The sequence below is a fragment of the Phragmites australis genome, chromosome 7, assembly GCF_958298935.1.
Source record: "Phragmites australis chromosome 7, lpPhrAust1.1, whole genome shotgun sequence".
Lineage (NCBI taxonomy): Eukaryota > Viridiplantae > Streptophyta > Magnoliopsida > Poales > Poaceae > Phragmites > Phragmites australis.
In genome coordinates this window covers 16,202,144-16,220,771 of record NC_084927.1, presented here as the reverse complement: position 1 = coordinate 16,220,771, position 18,628 = coordinate 16,202,144, and the positions used below count along the sequence as shown (strand labels likewise).

The window sequence follows — 18,628 nt, the reverse complement described above, 5'->3', positions numbered from 1 at the left end:
CTTGTGCTTGACGATGGCGCCGGCTTCATTCCTCTTCAGCTTGAACACCCACTTAAGGGTGATCGCTCGGTGACCACGAGGGAGGTCAGCAAGCTCCCAGGTGCGGTTCTTCTCAACCGCATCCATCTCCAACTGCATCGCGGCGCGCCATGCCGCGTGTCTCTCGGCCTCTGCAAACGACCGAGGCTCGCCGTCGTCACACGCAAGGTGCAACTGCGCCTCCAGATCGTGAGGCACCAGTCCCGGCACCGGCTGGTCGCCGAGAAGGTTCTCCATCGTACGGTACCGCAACGGCTCGCCGTCGTGGTACGCGTCGATGCGCTCCTCGTCGTGAGAGAGCGGAGTAGCGAGCTCAACCGGGCTGTGCTCGACACGAGCTGGTGTTGGAGTAGACGTGCCCGGAGAGGTGCCTGTCGGTGCTGGAGTGCGTGGCGTTGCCGGCTGTGGTGGAGCTGGCGAAGAACTCATCGCAGCCGAGGTCCTGGCTGGAGAGCGTGGTGCTTTTGAAGTAGCAGGCGCCGGGGTCGGTGGAGGCTCGGGGACTGGGGTAGACACGCTCGTCGAAGAAGAGCTGCCTACTCCCCCAGCTTCCTCGAAGTGGACGTACTCGACAGTGAAGTCGTCGTACGTTGGAGCCGAGCCGTCGTCCACCGCCTTGTCCCACGCCCATCCTCGCCCTTCGTTGAACACAACGTCGCGCGCCGTGCGCACACGCTGTGTCTTCGGGTCGAGGATGCGGTAGGCCTTCGAGCCCTCCGCGTAGCCGATGAACACTCCCGGAGTGCTCCTGTCGTCGAGCTTGCTGATGTAGCCAAGCTCCTTGGCGAACGCGAGGCAGCCGAAGACCCGCAAGTGGGAGACCGCCGGCTTGCGCCCATGCCAAACCTCGTACGGCGTCCTGCCGTCGAGCGCCTTGGTAGGCGAGCGGTTGAGGATATAGACGGCCGTCACCACCGCCTCTCCCCAGAAGACAGCCGGCATCCCCCTCTGCTTGAGGAGGGCCCGAGCCATCCCCACAACCGTCTGGTTGCGCCGCTCGACGACGCCGTTCTGCTGCGGGCTGTACGGCGCGGAGTAGTGGCGCTGAATGCCCTTGTCAGCGCAGTACGACGCAAATTCAGCCGCCGTGAATTCGCCGCCGTTGTCGGTGCGCAGCACGCGCAGCTTGCGGCCGCACTCCGCCTCCGCAGCAGCCTGCGCGCGCCTGATGGCGTCCGCAGCCTCTCCCTTGCTGCCGAGGACCATCACCCACATGTAGCGGGAGAGGTCGTCGACGAGCAGCAGGAAGTAGCGTCGTCCTCCCGGTGTGGCCGGTGTCACCGGGCCACACAAGTCCCCGTGCACAAGCTCGAGCCTCTCCTTGGCTCGAAAGCTCGCCTGCTGGGGAAAGGGGAGTCGCCTCTGCTTCGTCAACACGCAGACGTCGCAGAGCTGCTCCACATGGTCGAGGCACGGCAGGCCTCGCACCATCTCTGCGGCACTGAGCCGCTTCAGGGCCTCGAAGTGAAGGTGCCCGAAGCGCTCGTGCCACTGCCACGCCTCGTCGTCCCGACGAGCGACGAGACAGAGGGGTTGTGCCACCTGCACGTTAAGGACGTAGAGTCGATTTGTGCCTCTGGTTACCTTGGCAAGAAGGCGACGACGGCGATCCCAAATCCTCATGACTCCATCCTCAACCACCACGCGCGAACCGTTCTCATCCAGCTGTCCCAAGCTGATGATAGAGTTCCTCAACGCGGGAATGTAGTAGACTCCGGTGAGCAGCCTGTGCTCACCAGACACGGCGGTGAAGATGACGGAACCGACGCCCTTGATCTCCACGCCGGAGGCATCCCCAAATTTGACGGAGCCTCGGACGCTGGAGTCAAGCTCGGTGAAGAACTCCCGTCGACCGGTCATGTGATGGGTGGCGCCGGTGTCGAGGCACCACCCGTCAGTCTTGTCGCTGCCGGAGCCGTCACCGAGGAGGGCGTGGGCTTTTGGCTCGTCAAGGTGGAGGAGAGCCGCTGCGGCCGGTGCCGCTGGAGGTAGCTCTATGCTCGCATGAGCCATGAACAGAGCCGGCTCCTCCTCCTCCGCTTGTGCGACGTGGGCCTGGCCGCGTCGTGGCTGACGACAGTCCTTGGCCCAATGGCCAAGCCGGCCACAGTTGCGGCAGGTGTCGTCTCGTGCCGGCTTGTGCTTGCCGGCGGCGCCGCCCTGGGCGCCTCCGCGGGCATCACCCTCGGCACGTCCTCGCGCCCCGGCCTCGGCGTCTCTGCGCGCCTTGCGCGGCTTGCCACGCTTGCGGCCGCCTGTCGTGGAAGAAGGCTCCCCCTTCCTCCGGTCACCCTGGCAGGCATCCCACTGCTCCCGAGTGAGAAGGAGCTTCCCGCCAGTGGTGATGGGCCCCGAGAGAGACTGTGGCTCATCGCTGTCGACGACCTTGAGGCGACCTATCGCCTCCTCGATCGACATCGTGGAGAGATCCAGCAGAGACTCGATCGAGCGAGCCATCTGCTTGTACTTCTCGGGGACGCAGCGGAAGAGCTTCTCGACGGCTCTCTCCTCGCCGTAGGTGTCGTCGCCGAACTGCACCATCTTCTGCAACAGAGTGTTGAGACAGAGAGCAAAGTCATCAACGTCCTCACCTGGCTTGAAGGCCAGGTTCTCCCACTCCTTGCGAAGTGCCTGCAGTGTGGATTTGCGGGCGCGGTCGCTGCCGATGCGTGCCGCAGCGATGGCATCCCAAGCCTCCTTGGCAGTCCGCTTATTGGTAAGCGAGAACTGCATCTCGGACGGGACTGCAGCGATGAGGGCATCCAGCGCCCGTCGATCCTGGTCGTAGTCGACGTCGCCGTACCGGACTGCCTCCCACATGTGCCGCACCTGGAGCTTTACCCTCATCACCGCAGCCCACTCAACATAGTTGGTCTTAGTGAGGGTAGGCCACCCACCGCCGGGGCCGACGTCCCTGACAACAGCCTGGAAACCGTGGTGACCACGGTACCGATCCGGGGAGAGAGAGCCACGCCGCCTGTGAAGGCCGCGCTCTCCATCGACCCGTCCGCCACCGTTGCCATGCACGCCTCCTCCAGGAGCGCCGCCGGCGTGCGCGCCTCCTCCAGGAGCGCCGCCGGCGCGTCCGCGCCTGTCTGGGCTGCCGCCGCGCTCGTGGGTGTGCGCGGCTGCCCACTGTGCCGCCCGCTCTCGCGCTGCCTCTGCCTCCGGCAGCTCGAGATCCGCGTCGGCGCTGTCGTCAGCAGAAATGGAGCTGCCGGTGCTGCCGCGCAGAGCCTCGACCTCCGCTGCCGCCGCACGCGCTGCATCCGCCGCCGCCGCTGCTTCTGCCTCCGCTCTGGCTGCTGCCAGCTCCGCCGCTGCTAGCCTCGACGCCCTTGCCGCCGCCGCAGCGGTCTCTTCCGCCGCTCGCTTGCGTTCCTCTGCCGCGGCAAGTTCGGCCTCCTGCCGACGCCGCGTGCTCGAGGCGACCGAGCGCTGAGACTGCCCTGCGGACATGACGCGCTACCGGGGGAGAGCTGCTGCGTGGGGAGAGGGCTGCTTCAGACGAGCTGCTGCTCGTCTGTGCAGAGGGAGAGGAGTGAGCAGGAGCAACCGGGGCTGCTGCTGCTCTTAGCTGGGGCTGCTGCGAGGCTGAGGGGGGAGATGAGCAAGAGATGCTCAGGCTACAGGATAAACAGGCTCTGATACCAGTTGTAAGTCGCTGAATTCTTACTCTTGGTAGTAGCAGAATTCTTACTCTCATAGAGAGGATGACACTAGGAGTTGGGGCAAATTTTTCTGGTCTATTTCTCACTTCTCATACAATGCCATGCCAACCTGAGGGGTTGGGGATACATATTTATAGGCCCATGGCCAGCCAAGCATATGCCAAGATGCTAGTCTAAGATGAGAGTCTAAGATGCTAGTCTAAGATGCTGTCCTAGATGCTGTCCTAGATGCTGTCCTAGATGCTGTCCTAGATGCTGTCCTAGATGCTGTCCTCTAGTCTAAGATGCTGTCCTAGATGCTGTCCTAATGTCCTAGATGCAGCCCCACAAAGACCATGCAGCAGCACAAGGACTTATCCCATCAAGAAAAATGAGAAATGCAAATAAACGCTATCCCAAAATCAATGAAGATTGGAAGGATAAAGATGAAACAAATGTACATAAAAGTAAAGTGCGAGTAAGTATATGCGAAAATCAATATTGTTTCTTCTCACATGCAATTTCTTTTCTTCGTTTTTCATATTCTGTAAAGAACATTATCGACTTCTGCTTGTTTACATGATATGGTAGTATCATGTGGACTGTCAAGTGATAGTAATTTTTTCTAGAAGACTTATGCTTTCAAGGAAAAAGTGCGGTTTCAAGCATCGTTTCGGGTACTGGCGTACTGCTAATGCATTCGAGTTGTTAGCAGTACCTTAACTTCATCTTGGTCATTGATCAAAGAAAAACTCACTTGCAGAAGAAAAAGTTTTCAGACATGCTTGGGTCTCAGTGGAGCAAAGATGAGCTCGAGCGCTTTTATGGAGCCTACAGAAAATATGGAAAAGATTGGAGAAAGGTTTGTTTTATGCTTCTCTAGACAGAACTCAGACAACAGAAAGGCGCTTATGTGGTTGCACGTGCCCTACATTCAACATGATCACCTGAGAAATTTATATCTAGTTTGTGACCTCCTTTCAATGTACTGATTTTCCATTTCACTCTCTAGATTGCTGGTGCTATCCGTGATAGAACATCTGAAATGGTGGAGGCTCTGTACAACATTAATAAGGTAAATACTGGGTTGGTCACATTATATATAGCCGACTTTTCCATTTAATAACCTAAATTTCGGTAGATCAGTTCAGTAGATCAGCTCACTTAGGTAGCAAACCTTAATTTGCTTGAATTCATATTTTTTCTGCTATTTCATTAGTATTTTCCTATATACGATTTGTTGTGCTAGACTTAGATGTGGGGCATATCCAGGCATATTTATCTCTTCCGGAGGGAACCGCTACTGCTGCGGGGTTAATAGCGATGATGACTGATCACTACAATATTCTGGTAAGAATTTTTAAATGGTCATACACTTCAAGATTTAGTTATTTACTATATCTACTGCTTCTGTAATTCTTTTCTCTAATACTTGAAAAGTATTGTGAATGTTCTTAAAAAGTTGAAGCTTGAATGAGAAATTTTTCTTTTCTGTTTGCATCTTTGTGAGCATTGACTAAAAAGTAGTATCATAAGAGAAGTCTTAGAAACCTGTTCTTTTGAGTTTTGGCATATGCAAAATCAGTAATTAGTTTGGCATCAATAACAAATTCTAAGATCTAGAACTGTTTGTTGCATTCGTCAGTATAGTTGTACTGAAATGCTTGGCAGCTCCAAATACCTGATTGTAATTGTCACCTGTATTTACTAGTTCCATGCTAAAATCTCAATTGGTTGTGAAACATTTGGCACTTGTTCAAATATTGTCAGGCATTCAGTGTCATTGATTGAAATGGTGTCACAGAATGGTGGATCTACTTCTTATGTGGTGGCATATGCGGTTTGAGCAGCCTTGATTTACACTCTAGAATAATGTTATATCGTTTCGCTACATTTATTGAAAATACTCACAAGGACATCTGTTCTGAACTGTAGGATGGAAGTCACAGTGATTGTGAAAGCAATGGTTCACCAAAAGCTTCTAGGAAGCCACAGAAGCGTGGCTGTGCTAAGTTTCAATCTGTGTCTAAAACATCTGATACACGTTACCCTGATTTATTGCAATCTCAGCCTGATTCATCGAGCTATGGATGCCTTTCTTTGTTGAAGAAGAAATGTTTTGGAGGTAATTTGAGATATTCCCATGTACCTATGACTCATCTTTCTGTGATATACCCAGTCCCAAGAGCAAAATACCGTAACCTCTCTTTGATACTCACATTTTGTGAAATCAGTTATTATATTACCTAGCTAATGTGGGAACAAAATATTAGTGATTGTTTAGATACATGCCATTGCAATTTTACCAGTTTCGAAATATGCCACGACCACTTTCGAAATTGTAACCATGCCATTATGTTAAATTTTGGACCAAACTACCCCCATCTCCCTTCTTAGCTCTCCCATTCCCCAACTCATTCCTCTCGTCCATGACCGCTAACGAGATCCTCCACTCCCCTCCATGGCTTCCAGCGAACACCTCCTCCCACCACCACCAGTGTCAACAATGACGACTGCTCGCCGCACTACCCTCCCGCTCTCATGTCCGAAGACGATATATTCTCATTGTTTGACAAATCCGTTGTCTCGAGGTCGTCGTTTCAGCCGTAATAGCGGGGCAACACCCTCTTAAGGGTGACAACGGTAGCAGCGGCGGTCCTGCCATCAGTGAGTTGTCCGGCGACCCTGTCGTTGCTGCTCGTGTCATGGTCAGCACCGGCCTCGTCACCGTCCTCCCTGCCGCTTAGATCTAGAGCTTCCCGAACCCGATCCACTTAGATCTAGGTTGCTCTAATCTTCTAGGTCTAGGTCTGCGCCACCCTGATCTCTTGGTCTGGGTCCGCCAGCGTTGGCATGGTCGCCTCGAGAATGAACACACACGCCCAAGCCAAGTCCGCGTGGTTCTTCAACTCATGGCCATCCACCGGGAACACGTTGGCAACCGTGTCCATGACAAACTTGATTGGATCAACGCAACACTTGAGCGTGGACAACATCTCGGCAGGCATTGCGTCCGCCTCCTCGAGCTTTATGACCATGAACCCGAGGAACGTCCCTAAATCGAGGTGGTCGAGTGCGTGGGAGATCTGTTGATGGAGGACTCCTAGCGGTGTAAGGATTCGAGCGTGCGGTGGGTGCATGCGTTGAAGGCACGGCGACGAGTGTAGAGCACATCAAAGTGGGGCGCGAGCCTGAGCTTCAGCAAGCCAAAGTGGTCGGTGAGCTGCTTGTAGAGAGTGAGTGGAAGGAGGAGGAAGACAATAAGGAGGGAGGAGGAAGGAGGTATGGGCAATTTGGTCCAAAAAAACGTAACATAATGACATTATCTCGAAGAAGAAGCAAATCGCGATGGCATGTTTACAATTTCCAACTTTGTAGTGGCATGTTTCAAAACCGGTGAAATTGCAACGGCATGGATCTAATTAACCCTTGTTTATTAGGCATCGTTCGTTAGTTTTTATCATCTGCATGCTTATTCTTGAGAATAATAATAGGGGAAAGAAGCAGAGCACTATTGAAGATTATGTGCTTCAAATCCAGCTAGTCTTGATTTCAATAGAGTCAACCGCAAGCCTTGCAATTGCACATGGGATTTATGTCTCTTTTAGCAAAGCTACTTTTGTCACAATTCATTTTGTTCCTGGACCATAAATAGATCACCCGAAACGAAACACTTATTTTACATTTTTCCTTAAAACGTTTTCATATTTGCGCCCCATATATGTGGTTGCATCCCCCCCCCCCCTCCCCGCAAATATCAACAACTCTTAAATGCTTGTGAACTTAACTGAAGTTAAGATATAACAACTTACTTTCTATCAGATATTAGAACCTAACACTGCCATACCATAAAAAAGAATGTTGTAGTCTCGTGTTCCTCAAACAGTGACAATAAGATTGAGGATTTCAGGTCTTGAAGTCTTTCTAGACCTTTTTGTAGGGAACAGGCCACATGCTGTTGGAAAAAGGACTCCAAGAGTACCTGTCGCAAGTATGTACCATCGAGATGACAGGGGTGTAGCAAATAGACAAGCAAAACCAGATGCTAACAATGGTGATGATGAAGGAGCTCATGGAGCTGCGCTTGCTCTAGCAGAGGTAGGTCAAAGGGGAGGCTCACCTCAGGCTTCTCAAACACCTGGAAGATCTGGTGATTGTATGTTCACGTCTCCTGTTAAAACTAGTGACCGAAATGTAAGAAAGTAGAATATGTGCCTTCTCTTATTTTTCTTAGTCACTCATTTAGTAAAGTGATTGTACGATCAAGATCCCTGTATGGCATTTGCAGAATGCTGATTCAGAGATGGGAAGCTCAAAGTTGCATGGGTTTCATTTGGATGCTGATTACCCTGAAGGTAGCTTAGGAAGTAGGGAAGCTGAAACTGGTGACTATTCCAAAGGTGCATCCTATTTGATGACTAACGAAGGTGCTGCATCTGGTAAGTCTCAGAAAAAAGTAAAGAGATCTCAGAAGAGGAGGAAAAAAGCTGCACACAAAAAAGGTGATCAGTTTGAGGATGACAGAGAGGCTTGCAGTGGCACTGAAGAAGGGCATAGTGCGAGAAAGGCTAAAGAGGAATCAGAGCTGGAGGCATTGGGAAGTAAAACTGCATGGCCATCTAGCACATCGAATAAAAGAAGTCAACTGTTTTTTTGCGGTATGACTACTCTAGCAATTTAATGTTTATATTTTATTTTCTGTTGAGCAGTACTGAATTATCGAATGCCAACAGCGTTCTCTTTCCCAAGCAAGTTGGAAATTGAACAATGGATAAATTGGTTTTGTTTCTTTTCTGAAACTGTACAACAACACAAAGCCTTTTAGTCCCAATCAAGTTGGGGTAGGTTTTTCTGAGACTGTACATCACAGTACTTTCTCAATTTGTGGAAGTGAAATGTAAAGCATAAAAGCAAACATGTCCTATATTATGTAATGACAAGAGAACTCTTTCTTCTAGCGCGAGGCAAAAGTTTCATCAAGGTTGAGTGGTGGACAAACATTTAGAAACTGTGCAGTACAAAATTTTCTCAATTTTTGGAATACAAAAATAAATATGTTCTATACCATCTTTGTCATCATCAATTTCTGTTTCAGAATGATCTCATAAAACAATCTGTTTCAGAATATTCGCCGTCTCTAATTGGTTTGACGCACTATAAAATTATATTTATTGATATCTCTCACATGGGAAACATAAATAGAACCATACATTGTTATCAGTTGTCACTTATCACACTCAAAAGAGTTTGCTGCTATGCAAATGGCCTGATTGAGAATTTATTGTTTTTATAATGTTATACTTTTGTGTGATGCTGGATAAATTGTAAGGTCAACCTGTTGGATTCTTGCTTTCATTCCATCTATACGTGCAAACCTTCCATATGCCCTTGTTTTGCAGATGAAAGCTCAGCTCTAGATGCATTACATACATTAGCTGATCTATCTGTGAATATCCTTCAACCTTCTTCAATTGTTGAATCCGGTCAGTTTTATCTTATACTATATTGTTTATTTTCAAACTGCTAGTGTTTTTAATACTTCGTTCTGATGCAACCCATTTTATTCCATTACCATATTTGTTTCTTCTACTAAATGTTGAGGTGGCAGAACAGTTCAGTGGTCGTACCTCAGCAGGGTGCATGGTTGAGTTTTTGCATTTGAACTTGTCTGCCACTCTTATGACTCTGTTTTGCATAGAAATGTGGACAGTTTATAGACACATATTCATAGGTATGAAGCTTCATGACACTATGACAGTGCTGTATCCTGTCTTCTTTCTTGAACAGTTGGATGCAGTGCAGCAAGGTTTTGTTTTCTAACTACTGATCGCTGGAGGGCATTGCAAAGTCAATTCAATGAGTGACTTAATGAAATCAGGGTCATTTCCTGGAACACACAGCCGGTGAAATAGTTTAGGGGAGTAAAGTGGACTTTTTCCAGAAAAATAAAGACTTGTGGAGAAGTCATTTTTTACTATTTTAGACAGGCCCCATTTGGATGGGATCTTAACTGCACTGACACACAGAAGTGATCCGTATCCATGAGAAAATATGAATTTGCAACACCTCCCACCTCCCCCCATGCCCCTCCAAAATTTTGCAAATTAGTATTTTAATGGACAGTGCTCTTGTTATGTGAAGGATTACTGTTTAGAAGAGGAAGTCTAGTCGGTTTAGGAGATAAAATCAGTCCGGTTTAGAGATAAGAGTCCAGTTTGGTTTAAATCAATTCGGTTTAGGAGATAAGATAGGATTAGTTAGTTTAAATCAGGATAAGAATTAGAGATAGAGTTCAGAGATAGAAGTGGGTTTGAATTGGGACTTGTATGCTGGCTGGGATACTCCCTAGCCGGTTATATATATGTGGCATTGCACCTAGATCAAACGAAGCATGAAGAATTAATCTAGTCTCCCCCAATATTTCTAAGTCTCCCCAATCTATAGTCCAGTCCCTCCCCTAGTAGCCAATGCCGCCCGGCTATCCTCTCGGCTGGTGTTTATCCTAACAGCTCTGGAAATGTCTGCAATTTTGTAGTGTCACTCAGTGTAATATTGACTTCGCGGTGTCCACCAGCAAATGCCAATAAATGTCACAAAGCCGATTTAACCTAATTTATACGACAACCTCCCTTAACTCCATGCACTTGCTTCTAGTGATGGATAATTTCTAACAGTCATACCTATCAATCTGTTATTTTTAACACTTCTGTTCACTATTTTAAAAGTGTCCGCCTTATCACTCCCAGTAGGCGCCACGCTGTCGCTTGCCTAGCGCTTTTTAGAACATTGTTTCTGTTAATGATAGTGTTATTAATACTGCCCCTATTTTCCAGAATCATCATCACAGATTAAGGATGAAAGCAAAGACATTGATTCTGATGAAAAGCCTGGTATGCCTTCAGCAGTATCAGTATATGAGCAGAAAGTTATATCCAAAAGTACAGTAAAAAAACTCAGAAGGCAGTCAGAAATTGCAAACACCGAGATGGTTACTCGGAAAAAAGCTAAACTTGCTAAAGATCCTCATCATGATGGGAGCACCACGTCTGAAGTAAAGCAGCAAGCTTGCACATGTGGCGTTAAAACAGAGAAAAAGAAGAGGAAATCTTCCACGGCTAAGGTACTCCTGATATTATTATTTGTTCAACATTCCTGCAAGAATCAGTGTTGTTTGCTCTATATTTGAAGGTCATAAAAGGAAATTGGTTGGTGCCCAGGGGTTCCGGCGTCCCCAAATCCAAAAAGATGATTAATCTAACATGTTGCAATGTTTCAAAAAAAAAAAAAAACAAAGTATGTAGTACACATAAAGTTAAGTATTGTCCATTTCTATTTTTTTAAACTTCTCTGTAGTATGGTATTGTTATATTGTAAATCCTAGATAACTTCAAATATCCAATCCATATTTACTTGATTGATTTTACCATTTCTTAATGTTTGACATTTAAATAATATAGCTAGACGGAAGTTTGTTTTTACCAATATTAGCATCTAGACACAATAATGTCTATTCTTGGGATATAGCTATTGAAATTGCTTCATTTGTCAAGTATTTCCTACATATATATATAATCTCGAACGTGCAGGAGAGTTGCATGTCATTTCATTATAAGTAGAGGCAAAGATTGAAGTACAACACACACAAAAGCACAAACGAAAACCAGACAAACACTCTAAGAACAGAGACAACAAAACACAAAGATGAAAGGAACAGACACAAGGAACAAAGGCTCAAAAGAGAGCCAAGAAAACAATCAAAGAAAACTAAGACCCAGCCAAAAGAACATGGAGGTCCTTTGCACCAGCAGCGCACCAAAGTGGCTCTTGGACAGCCACAACCTACTTCATCAAATCAGCAATTGGAGAAACCCCATTGAATACACAATCATTCCGAAGCTTCCAAATATCCCAGGCCACAAGGATGATAATGGAATTAAGCCCCTTCCTATGTTGCATATCGACCTTCAATGCAAAACACCATCAGCTTGAAAACGTAGACCAGCCCAGTTGAGGAGTGATCGCTTGCAAGCCGACCTGATTGAGGATGGTGAACCAAATCACAAAGCGGACAAGCAGAAGGATGAGGAAGTCCCCGTTTGGCCAATCTATTGTGGTCCAACATCAATTGAGGATTGCAAGCCAAAGAAAGAATTTGCAGCGCAGTGGTGCCTAAGACTTTCAAATGCGCTTCCAGGGAGCGAACCTAGTAGAGCCAATGAAGAAGGCATTATATGCCGACTTACTAAACTCTCGAGGTTGAAAACCGCCAAACATGCTGATCACACTCCCCTTGTTGTAGAATAAAACCATCAAGCAAATCCTAAACTTGGAGATATTCCAAAATGGCAAGAACCGATAGTCCCTTTGATATTCGAGAGCCAAGTGAGATCGACCAAAGCTTTAGCCACCATCCTTTGCTTAACAATTTTGCATGGTACTAAAGTAAAGAGATGCGGATCTATCTCACCTAGGGACCGACCATGAACCCAACGATCCCGCCAAAGGATAGTGTTAGAGCCATCTCCAACTAAAGTCACCATGGCAACAGAAAATAAGGCCCTAAAGTTTGGATGAACCTGAACCTACAGACTTGCCCATGATGGGATAAGTCCTTGTGCTGCTGCATGGTCTTTGTGGGGCTGCATCTAGGACATTAGGACAGCATCTAGGACAGCATCTTAGACTAGAGGACAGCATCTAGGACAGCATCTAGGACAGCATCTAGGACAGCATCTAGGACAGCATCTAGGACAGCATCTTAGACTAGCATCTTAGACTCTCATCTTAGACTAGCATCTTGGCATATGCTTGGCTGGCCATGGGCCTATAAATATGTATCCCCAACCCCTCAGGTTGGCATGGCATTGTATGAGAAGTGAGAAATAGACCAGAAAAATTTGCCCCAACTCCTAGTGTCATCCTCTCTATGAGAGTAAGAATTCTGCTACTACCAAGAGTAAGAATTCAGCGACTTACAACTGGTATCAGAGCCTGTTTATCCTGTAGCCTGAGCATCTCTTGCTCATCTCCCCCCTCAGCCTCGCAGCAGCCCCAGCTAAGAGCAGCAGCAGCCCCGGTTGCTCCTGCTCACTCCTCTCCCTCTGCACAGACGAGCAGCAGCTCGTCTGAAGCAGCCCTCTCCCCACGCAGCAGCTCTCCCCCGGTAGCGCGTCATGTCCGCAGGGCAGTCTCAGCGCTCGGTCGCCTCGAGCACGCGGCGTCGGCAGGAGGCCGAACTTGCCGCGGCAGAGGAACGCAAGCGAGCGGCGGAAGAGACCGCTGCGGCGGCGGCAAGGGCGTCGAGGCTAGCAGCGGCGGAGCTGGCAGCAGCCAGAGCGGAGGCAGAAGCAGCGGCGGCGGCGGATGCAGCGCGTGCGGCGGCAGCGGAGGTCGAGGCTCTGCGCGGCAGCACCGGCAGCTCCATTTCTGCTGACGACAGCGCCGACGCGGATCTCGAGCTGCCGGAGGCAGAGGCAGCGCGAGAGCGGGCGGCACAGTGGGCAGCCGCGCACACCCACGAGCGCGGCGGCAGCCCAGACAGGCGCGGACGCGCCGGCGGCGCTCCTGGAGGAGGCGCGCACGCCGGCGGCGCTCCTGGAGGAGGCGTGCATGGCAACGGTGGCGGACGGGTCGATGGAGAGCGCGGCCTTCACAGGCGGCGTGGCTCTCTCTCCCCGGATCGGTACCGTGGTCACCACGGTTTCCAGGCTGTTGTCAGGGACGTCGGCCCCGGCGGTGGGTGGCCTACCCTCACTAAGACCAACTATGTTGAGTGGGCTGCGGTGATGAGGGTAAAGCTCCAGGTGCGGCACATGTGGGAGGCAGTCCGGTACGGCGACGTCGACTACGACCAGGATCGACGGGCGCTGGATGCCCTCATCGCTGCAGTCCCGTCCGAGATGCAGTTCTCGCTTACCAATAAGCGGACTGCCAAGGAGGCTTGGGATGCCATCGCTGCGGCACGCATCGGCAGCGACCGCGCCCGCAAATCCACACTGCAGGCACTTCGCAAGGAGTGGGAGAACCTGGCCTTCAAGCCAGGTGAGGACGTTGATGACTTTGCTCTCCGTCTCAACACTCTGTTGCAGAAGATGGTGCAGTTCGGCGACGACACCTACGGCGAGGAGAGAGCCGTCGAGAAGCTCTTCCGCTGCGTCCCCGAGAAGTACAAGCAGATGGCTCGCTCGATCGAGTCTCTGCTGGATCTCTCCACGATGTCGATCGAGGAGGCGATAGGTCGCCTCAAGGTCGTCGACAGCGATGAGCCACAGTCTCTCTCGGGGCCCATCACCACTGGCGGGAAGCTCCTTCTCACTCGGGAGCAGTGGGATGCCTGCCAGGGTGACCGGAGGAAGGGGGAGCCTTCTTCCACGACAGGCGGCCGCAAGCGTGGCAAGCCGCGCAAGGCGCGCAGAGACGCCGAGGCCGGGGCGCGAGGACGTGCCGAGGGTGATGCCCGCGGAGGCGCCCAGGGCGGCGCCGCCGGCAAGCACAAGCCGGCACGAGACGACACCTGCCGCAACTGTGGCCGGCTTGGCCATTGGGCCAAGGACTGTCGTCAGCCACGACGCGGCCAGGCCCACGTCGCACAAGCGGAGGAGGAGGAGCCGGCTCTGTTCATGGCTCATGCGAGCATAGAGCTACCTCCAGCGGCACCGGCCGCAGCGGCTCTCCTCCACCTTGACGAGCCAAAAGCCCACGCCCTCCTCGGTGACGGCTCCGGCAGCGACAAGACTGACGGGTGGTGCCTCGACACCGGCGCCACCCATCACATGACCGGTCGACGGGAGTTCTTCACCGAGCTTGACTCCAGCGTCCGAGGCTCCGTCAAATTTGGGGATGCCTCCGGCGTGGAGATCAAGGGCGTCGGTTCCGTCATCTTCACCGCCGTGTCTGGTGAGCACAGGCTGCTCACCGGAGTCTACTACATTCCCGCGTTGAGGAACTCTATCATCAGCTTGGGACAGCTGGATGAGAACGGTTCGCGCGTGGTGGTTGAGGATGGAGTCATGAGGATTTGGGATCGCCGTCGTCGCCTTCTTGCCAAGGTAACCAGAGGCACAAATCGACTCTACGTCCTTAACGTGCAGGTGGCACAACCCCTCTGTCTCGTCGCTCGTCGGGACGACGAGGCGTGGCAGTGGCACGAGCGCTTCGGGCACCTTCACTTCGAGGCCCTGAAGCGGCTCAGTGCCGCAGAGATGGTGCGAGGCCTGCCGTGCCTCGACCATGTGGAGCAGCTCTGCGACGTCTGCGTGTTGACGAAGCAGAGGCGACTCCCCTTTCCCAGCAGGCGAGCTTTCGAGCCAAGGAGAGGCTCGAGCTTGTGCACGGGGACTTGTGTGGCCCGGTGACACCGGCCACACCGGGAGGACGACGCTACTTCCTGCTGCTCGTCGACGACCTCTCCCGCTACATGTGGGTGATGGTCCTCGGCAGCAAGGGAGAGGCTGCGGACGCCATCAGGCGCGCGCAGGCTGCTGCGGAGGCGGAGTGCGGCCGCAAGCTGCGCGTGCTGCGCACCGACAACGGCGGCGAATTCACGGCGGCTGAATTTGCGTCGTACTGCGCTGACAAGGGCATTCAGCGCCACTACTCCGCGCCGTACAGCCCGCAGCAGAACGGCGTCGTCGAGCGGCGCAACCAGACGGTTGTGGGGATGGCTCGGGCCCTCCTCAAGCAGAGGGGGATGCCGGCTGTCTTCTGGGGAGAGGCGGTGGTGACGGCCGTCTATATCCTCAACCGCTCGCCTACCAAGGCGCTCGACGGCAGGACGCCGTACGAGGTTTGGCATGGGCGCAAGCCGGCGGTCTCCCACTTGCGGGTCTTCGGCTGCCTCGCGTTCGCCAAGGAGCTTGGCTACATCAGCAAGCTCGACGACAGGAGCACTCCGGGAGTGTTCATCGGCTACGCGGAGGGCTCGAAGGCCTACCGCATCCTCGACCCGAAGACACAGCGTGTGCGCACGGCGCGCGACGTTGTGTTCAACGAAGGGCGAGGATGGGCGTGGGACAAGGCGGTGGACGACGGCTCGGCTCCAACGTACGACGACTTCACTGTCGAGTACGTCCACTTCGAGGAAGCTGGGGGAGTAGGCAGCTCTTCTTCGACGAGCGTGTCTACCCCAGTCCCCGAGCCTCCACCGACCCCGGCGCCTGCTACTTCAAAAGCACCACGCTCTCCAGCCAGGACCTCGGCTGCGATGAGTTCTTCGCCAGCTCCACCACAGCCGGCAACGCCACGCACTCCAGCACCGACAGGCACCTCTCCGGGCACGTCTACTCCAACACCAGCTCGTGTCGAGCACAGCCCGGTTGAGCTCGCTACTCCGCTCTCTCACGACGAGGAGCGCATCGACGCGTACCACGACGGCGAGCCGTTGCGGTACCGTACGATGGAGAACCTTCTCGGCGACCAGCCGGTGCCGGGACTGGTGCCTCACGATCTGGAGGCGCAGTTGCACCTTGCGTGTGACGACGGCGAGCCTCGGTCGTTTGCAGAGGCCGAGAGACACGCGGCATGGCGCGCCGCGATGCAGTTGGAGATGGATGCGGTTGAGAAGAACCGCACCTGGGAGCTTGCTGACCTCCCTCGTGGTCACCGAGCGATCACCCTTAAGTGGGTGTTCAAGCTGAAGAGGAATGAAGCCGGCGCCATCGTCAAGCACAAGGCTCGCTTGGTGGCACGAGGTTTCGTGCAGCAGGAGGGGGTCGACTTCGACGACGCCTTCGCTCCCGTGGCACGGATGGAGTCCGTGCGACTCCTCCTTGCGCTAGCTGCCCAGGAGGGCTGGCGTGTTCATCACATGGACGTCAAGTCGGCGTTCCTCAACGGCGACTTGAAGGAGGAGGTCTACGTGCACCAGCCGCCGGGATTTACGATCCCCGGCAAGGAGGGCAAGGTGTTCCGCCTGCGCAAGGCCCTCTATGGCTTGCGACAGGCGCCGAGGGCGTGGAATGCCAAGTTGGATTCCACGCTAAAGGGGATGGGCTTCGAGCAAAGCCCGCACGAGGCGGCCATCTACCGACGGGGCAGTGGAGGAACTGCTCTGCTGGTGGGTGTCTACGTCGACGACTTGGTGATCACCGGCACCAAGGATGCGGAGGTGGCGGCATTCAAGGAAGAGATGAAGGCCACCTTCCAGATGAGTGACCTGGGGCCTCTCTCCTTCTACCTGGGGATCGAGGTGCACCAGGATGACTCCGGGATCACGCTTCGACAGACCGCCTACGCCAAGCGCGTCGTTGAGCTAGCTGGGCTCACCGACTGCAACCCAGCTCTCACTCCGATGGAGGAGAGGCTGAAGCTGAGCCGCGACAGCACGACGGAGGAGGTGGACGCTACGCAGTACCGGCGTCTTGTGGGGAGCCTTCGCTACCTCGCCCACACACGGCCGGACTTGGCATTCTCCGTCGGCTACGTTAGTCGGTTCATGCAGCGACCGACGACGGAGCACCAGCAGGCTGTGAAGAGGATCATCCGCTACGTTGCGGGGACTCTCGACCACGGCCTCTACTACCCTAGGTGCCCTGGGGCGGCCCACTTCGTCGGGTACAGCGACAGCGACCACGCCGGCGACATCGACACCAGCAAGAGCACGAGCGGGATCCTCTTCTTCCTCGGCAAGTGCCTCGTTAGCTGGCAATCGGTCAAGCAGCAGGTGGTGGCCCTTTCCAGCTGCGAGGCCGAGTACATAGCGGCCTCCACCGCTTCGACTCAGGCGCTCTGGCTCGCTCGACTGCTTGGTGATCTCCTCGGCAGAGACACTAGAGCGGTGGAGCTCAGGGTGGACAGCAAGTCCGCTCTAGCCCTGGCAAAGAATCCCGTCTTCCATGAACGGAGCAAGCACATCCGGGTGAGGTACCACTTCATCCGAGGCTGTTTGGAGGAAGGGAGCATCAAGGCGAGCTACATCAACACCAAGGATCAGCTTGCGGACCTGCTCACCAAGCCTCTTGGGAGGCTCAAGTTCCTTGAGCTCTGCTCCAGGACCGGGATGGTTCAATCTTCCCACAAGACGACGCACAAGACTTAGGGGGAGAATGATGGGATAAGTCCTTGTGCTGCTGCATGGTCTTTGTGGGGCTGCATCTAGGACATTAGGACAGCATCTAGGACAGCATCTTAGACTAGAGGACAGCATCTAGGACAGCATCTAGGACAGCATCTAGGACAGCATCTAGGACAGCATCTAGGACAGCATCTTAGACTAGCATCTTAGACTCTCATCTTAGACTAGCATCTTGGCATATGCTTGGCTGGCCATGGGCCTATAAATATGTATCCCCAACCCCTCAGGTTGGCATGGCATTGTATGAGAAGTGAGAAATAGACCAGAAAAATTTGCCCCAACTCCTAGTGTCATCCTCTCTATGAGAGTAAGAATTCTGCTACTACCAAGAGTAAGAATTCAGCGACTTACAGCCCAAGGTCCAGAAGGTTCCGTTTTCTAAAGCCAAAGCCATCTCATGTGGAGCGCCCATCCGAGCATCGAAAGATCCTGAATGCCAAGACCACCATATTGAAGAGGCAGACATACTCTTTTCCAAGAAACTATAACAATTTCCACCTTTAGCCTGCTCTTGCCCCTTCCAAAGAAAACCATGCCTCAATTTATCAATTGCCTTGAGAACCCATTTAGGTAAATCCATAGCAATCATTTGGTAAATTGGAGTAGCCGACAAAACCGTGCAAACCATTGTTAAGCGCCCAGCCCTGTTCATCAAAGATGCTTTCCAACTTGGAAGGTGATCAGCCACTCTATCAACAAGAGGGTGAAGCTTAGCCTTTGTCAACTTTCTGACCGACAAGGGTAGGCCCAAATATGGACACGGGAAATCCTTAACATCACAAGGCAAGATGTCATGAACAATAGCCAAGTCTAATTCCTTACAATGAATAGAAGTTACCGAACATTGGAGAAGGTTAGTCTTAAGACC

At 52.4% G+C, this 18,628-nt stretch overlaps 1 protein-coding gene across 12 annotated transcripts in view; it reads left to right on the top strand.

Moving 5' to 3' along the window:
• Positions 1 to 18,628, top strand: part of LOC133924029 (protein ALWAYS EARLY 3-like) — a 33,515-nt gene that overhangs the window by 5,352 nt on the left and 9,535 nt on the right. For 2 of the 12 annotated variants that reach the window (XM_062369394.1, XM_062369383.1), the window contains exons 1-10: positions 4,081 to 4,167; positions 4,319 to 4,366; positions 4,453 to 4,551; positions 4,702 to 4,764; positions 4,962 to 5,039; positions 5,625 to 5,814; positions 7,618 to 7,883; positions 7,978 to 8,347; positions 9,089 to 9,172; positions 10,523 to 10,809. In XM_062369394.1, the coding sequence (XP_062225378.1) occupies positions 4,081 to 4,167; positions 4,319 to 4,366; positions 4,453 to 4,551; positions 4,702 to 4,764; positions 4,962 to 5,039; positions 5,625 to 5,814; positions 7,618 to 7,883; positions 7,978 to 8,347; positions 9,089 to 9,172; positions 10,523 to 10,809 (1,572 nt within the window). Of the gene's footprint in view, positions 1 to 4,074; positions 4,168 to 4,280; positions 4,367 to 4,452; positions 4,552 to 4,701; positions 4,765 to 4,938; positions 5,040 to 5,459; positions 5,530 to 5,624; positions 5,815 to 7,617; positions 7,884 to 7,977; positions 8,348 to 9,088; positions 9,173 to 10,522; positions 10,810 to 18,628 lie in introns of those variants that run through there. The other 10 variants (XM_062369389.1, XM_062369384.1, XM_062369385.1 and 7 more) reach the window with 10 other exon arrangements.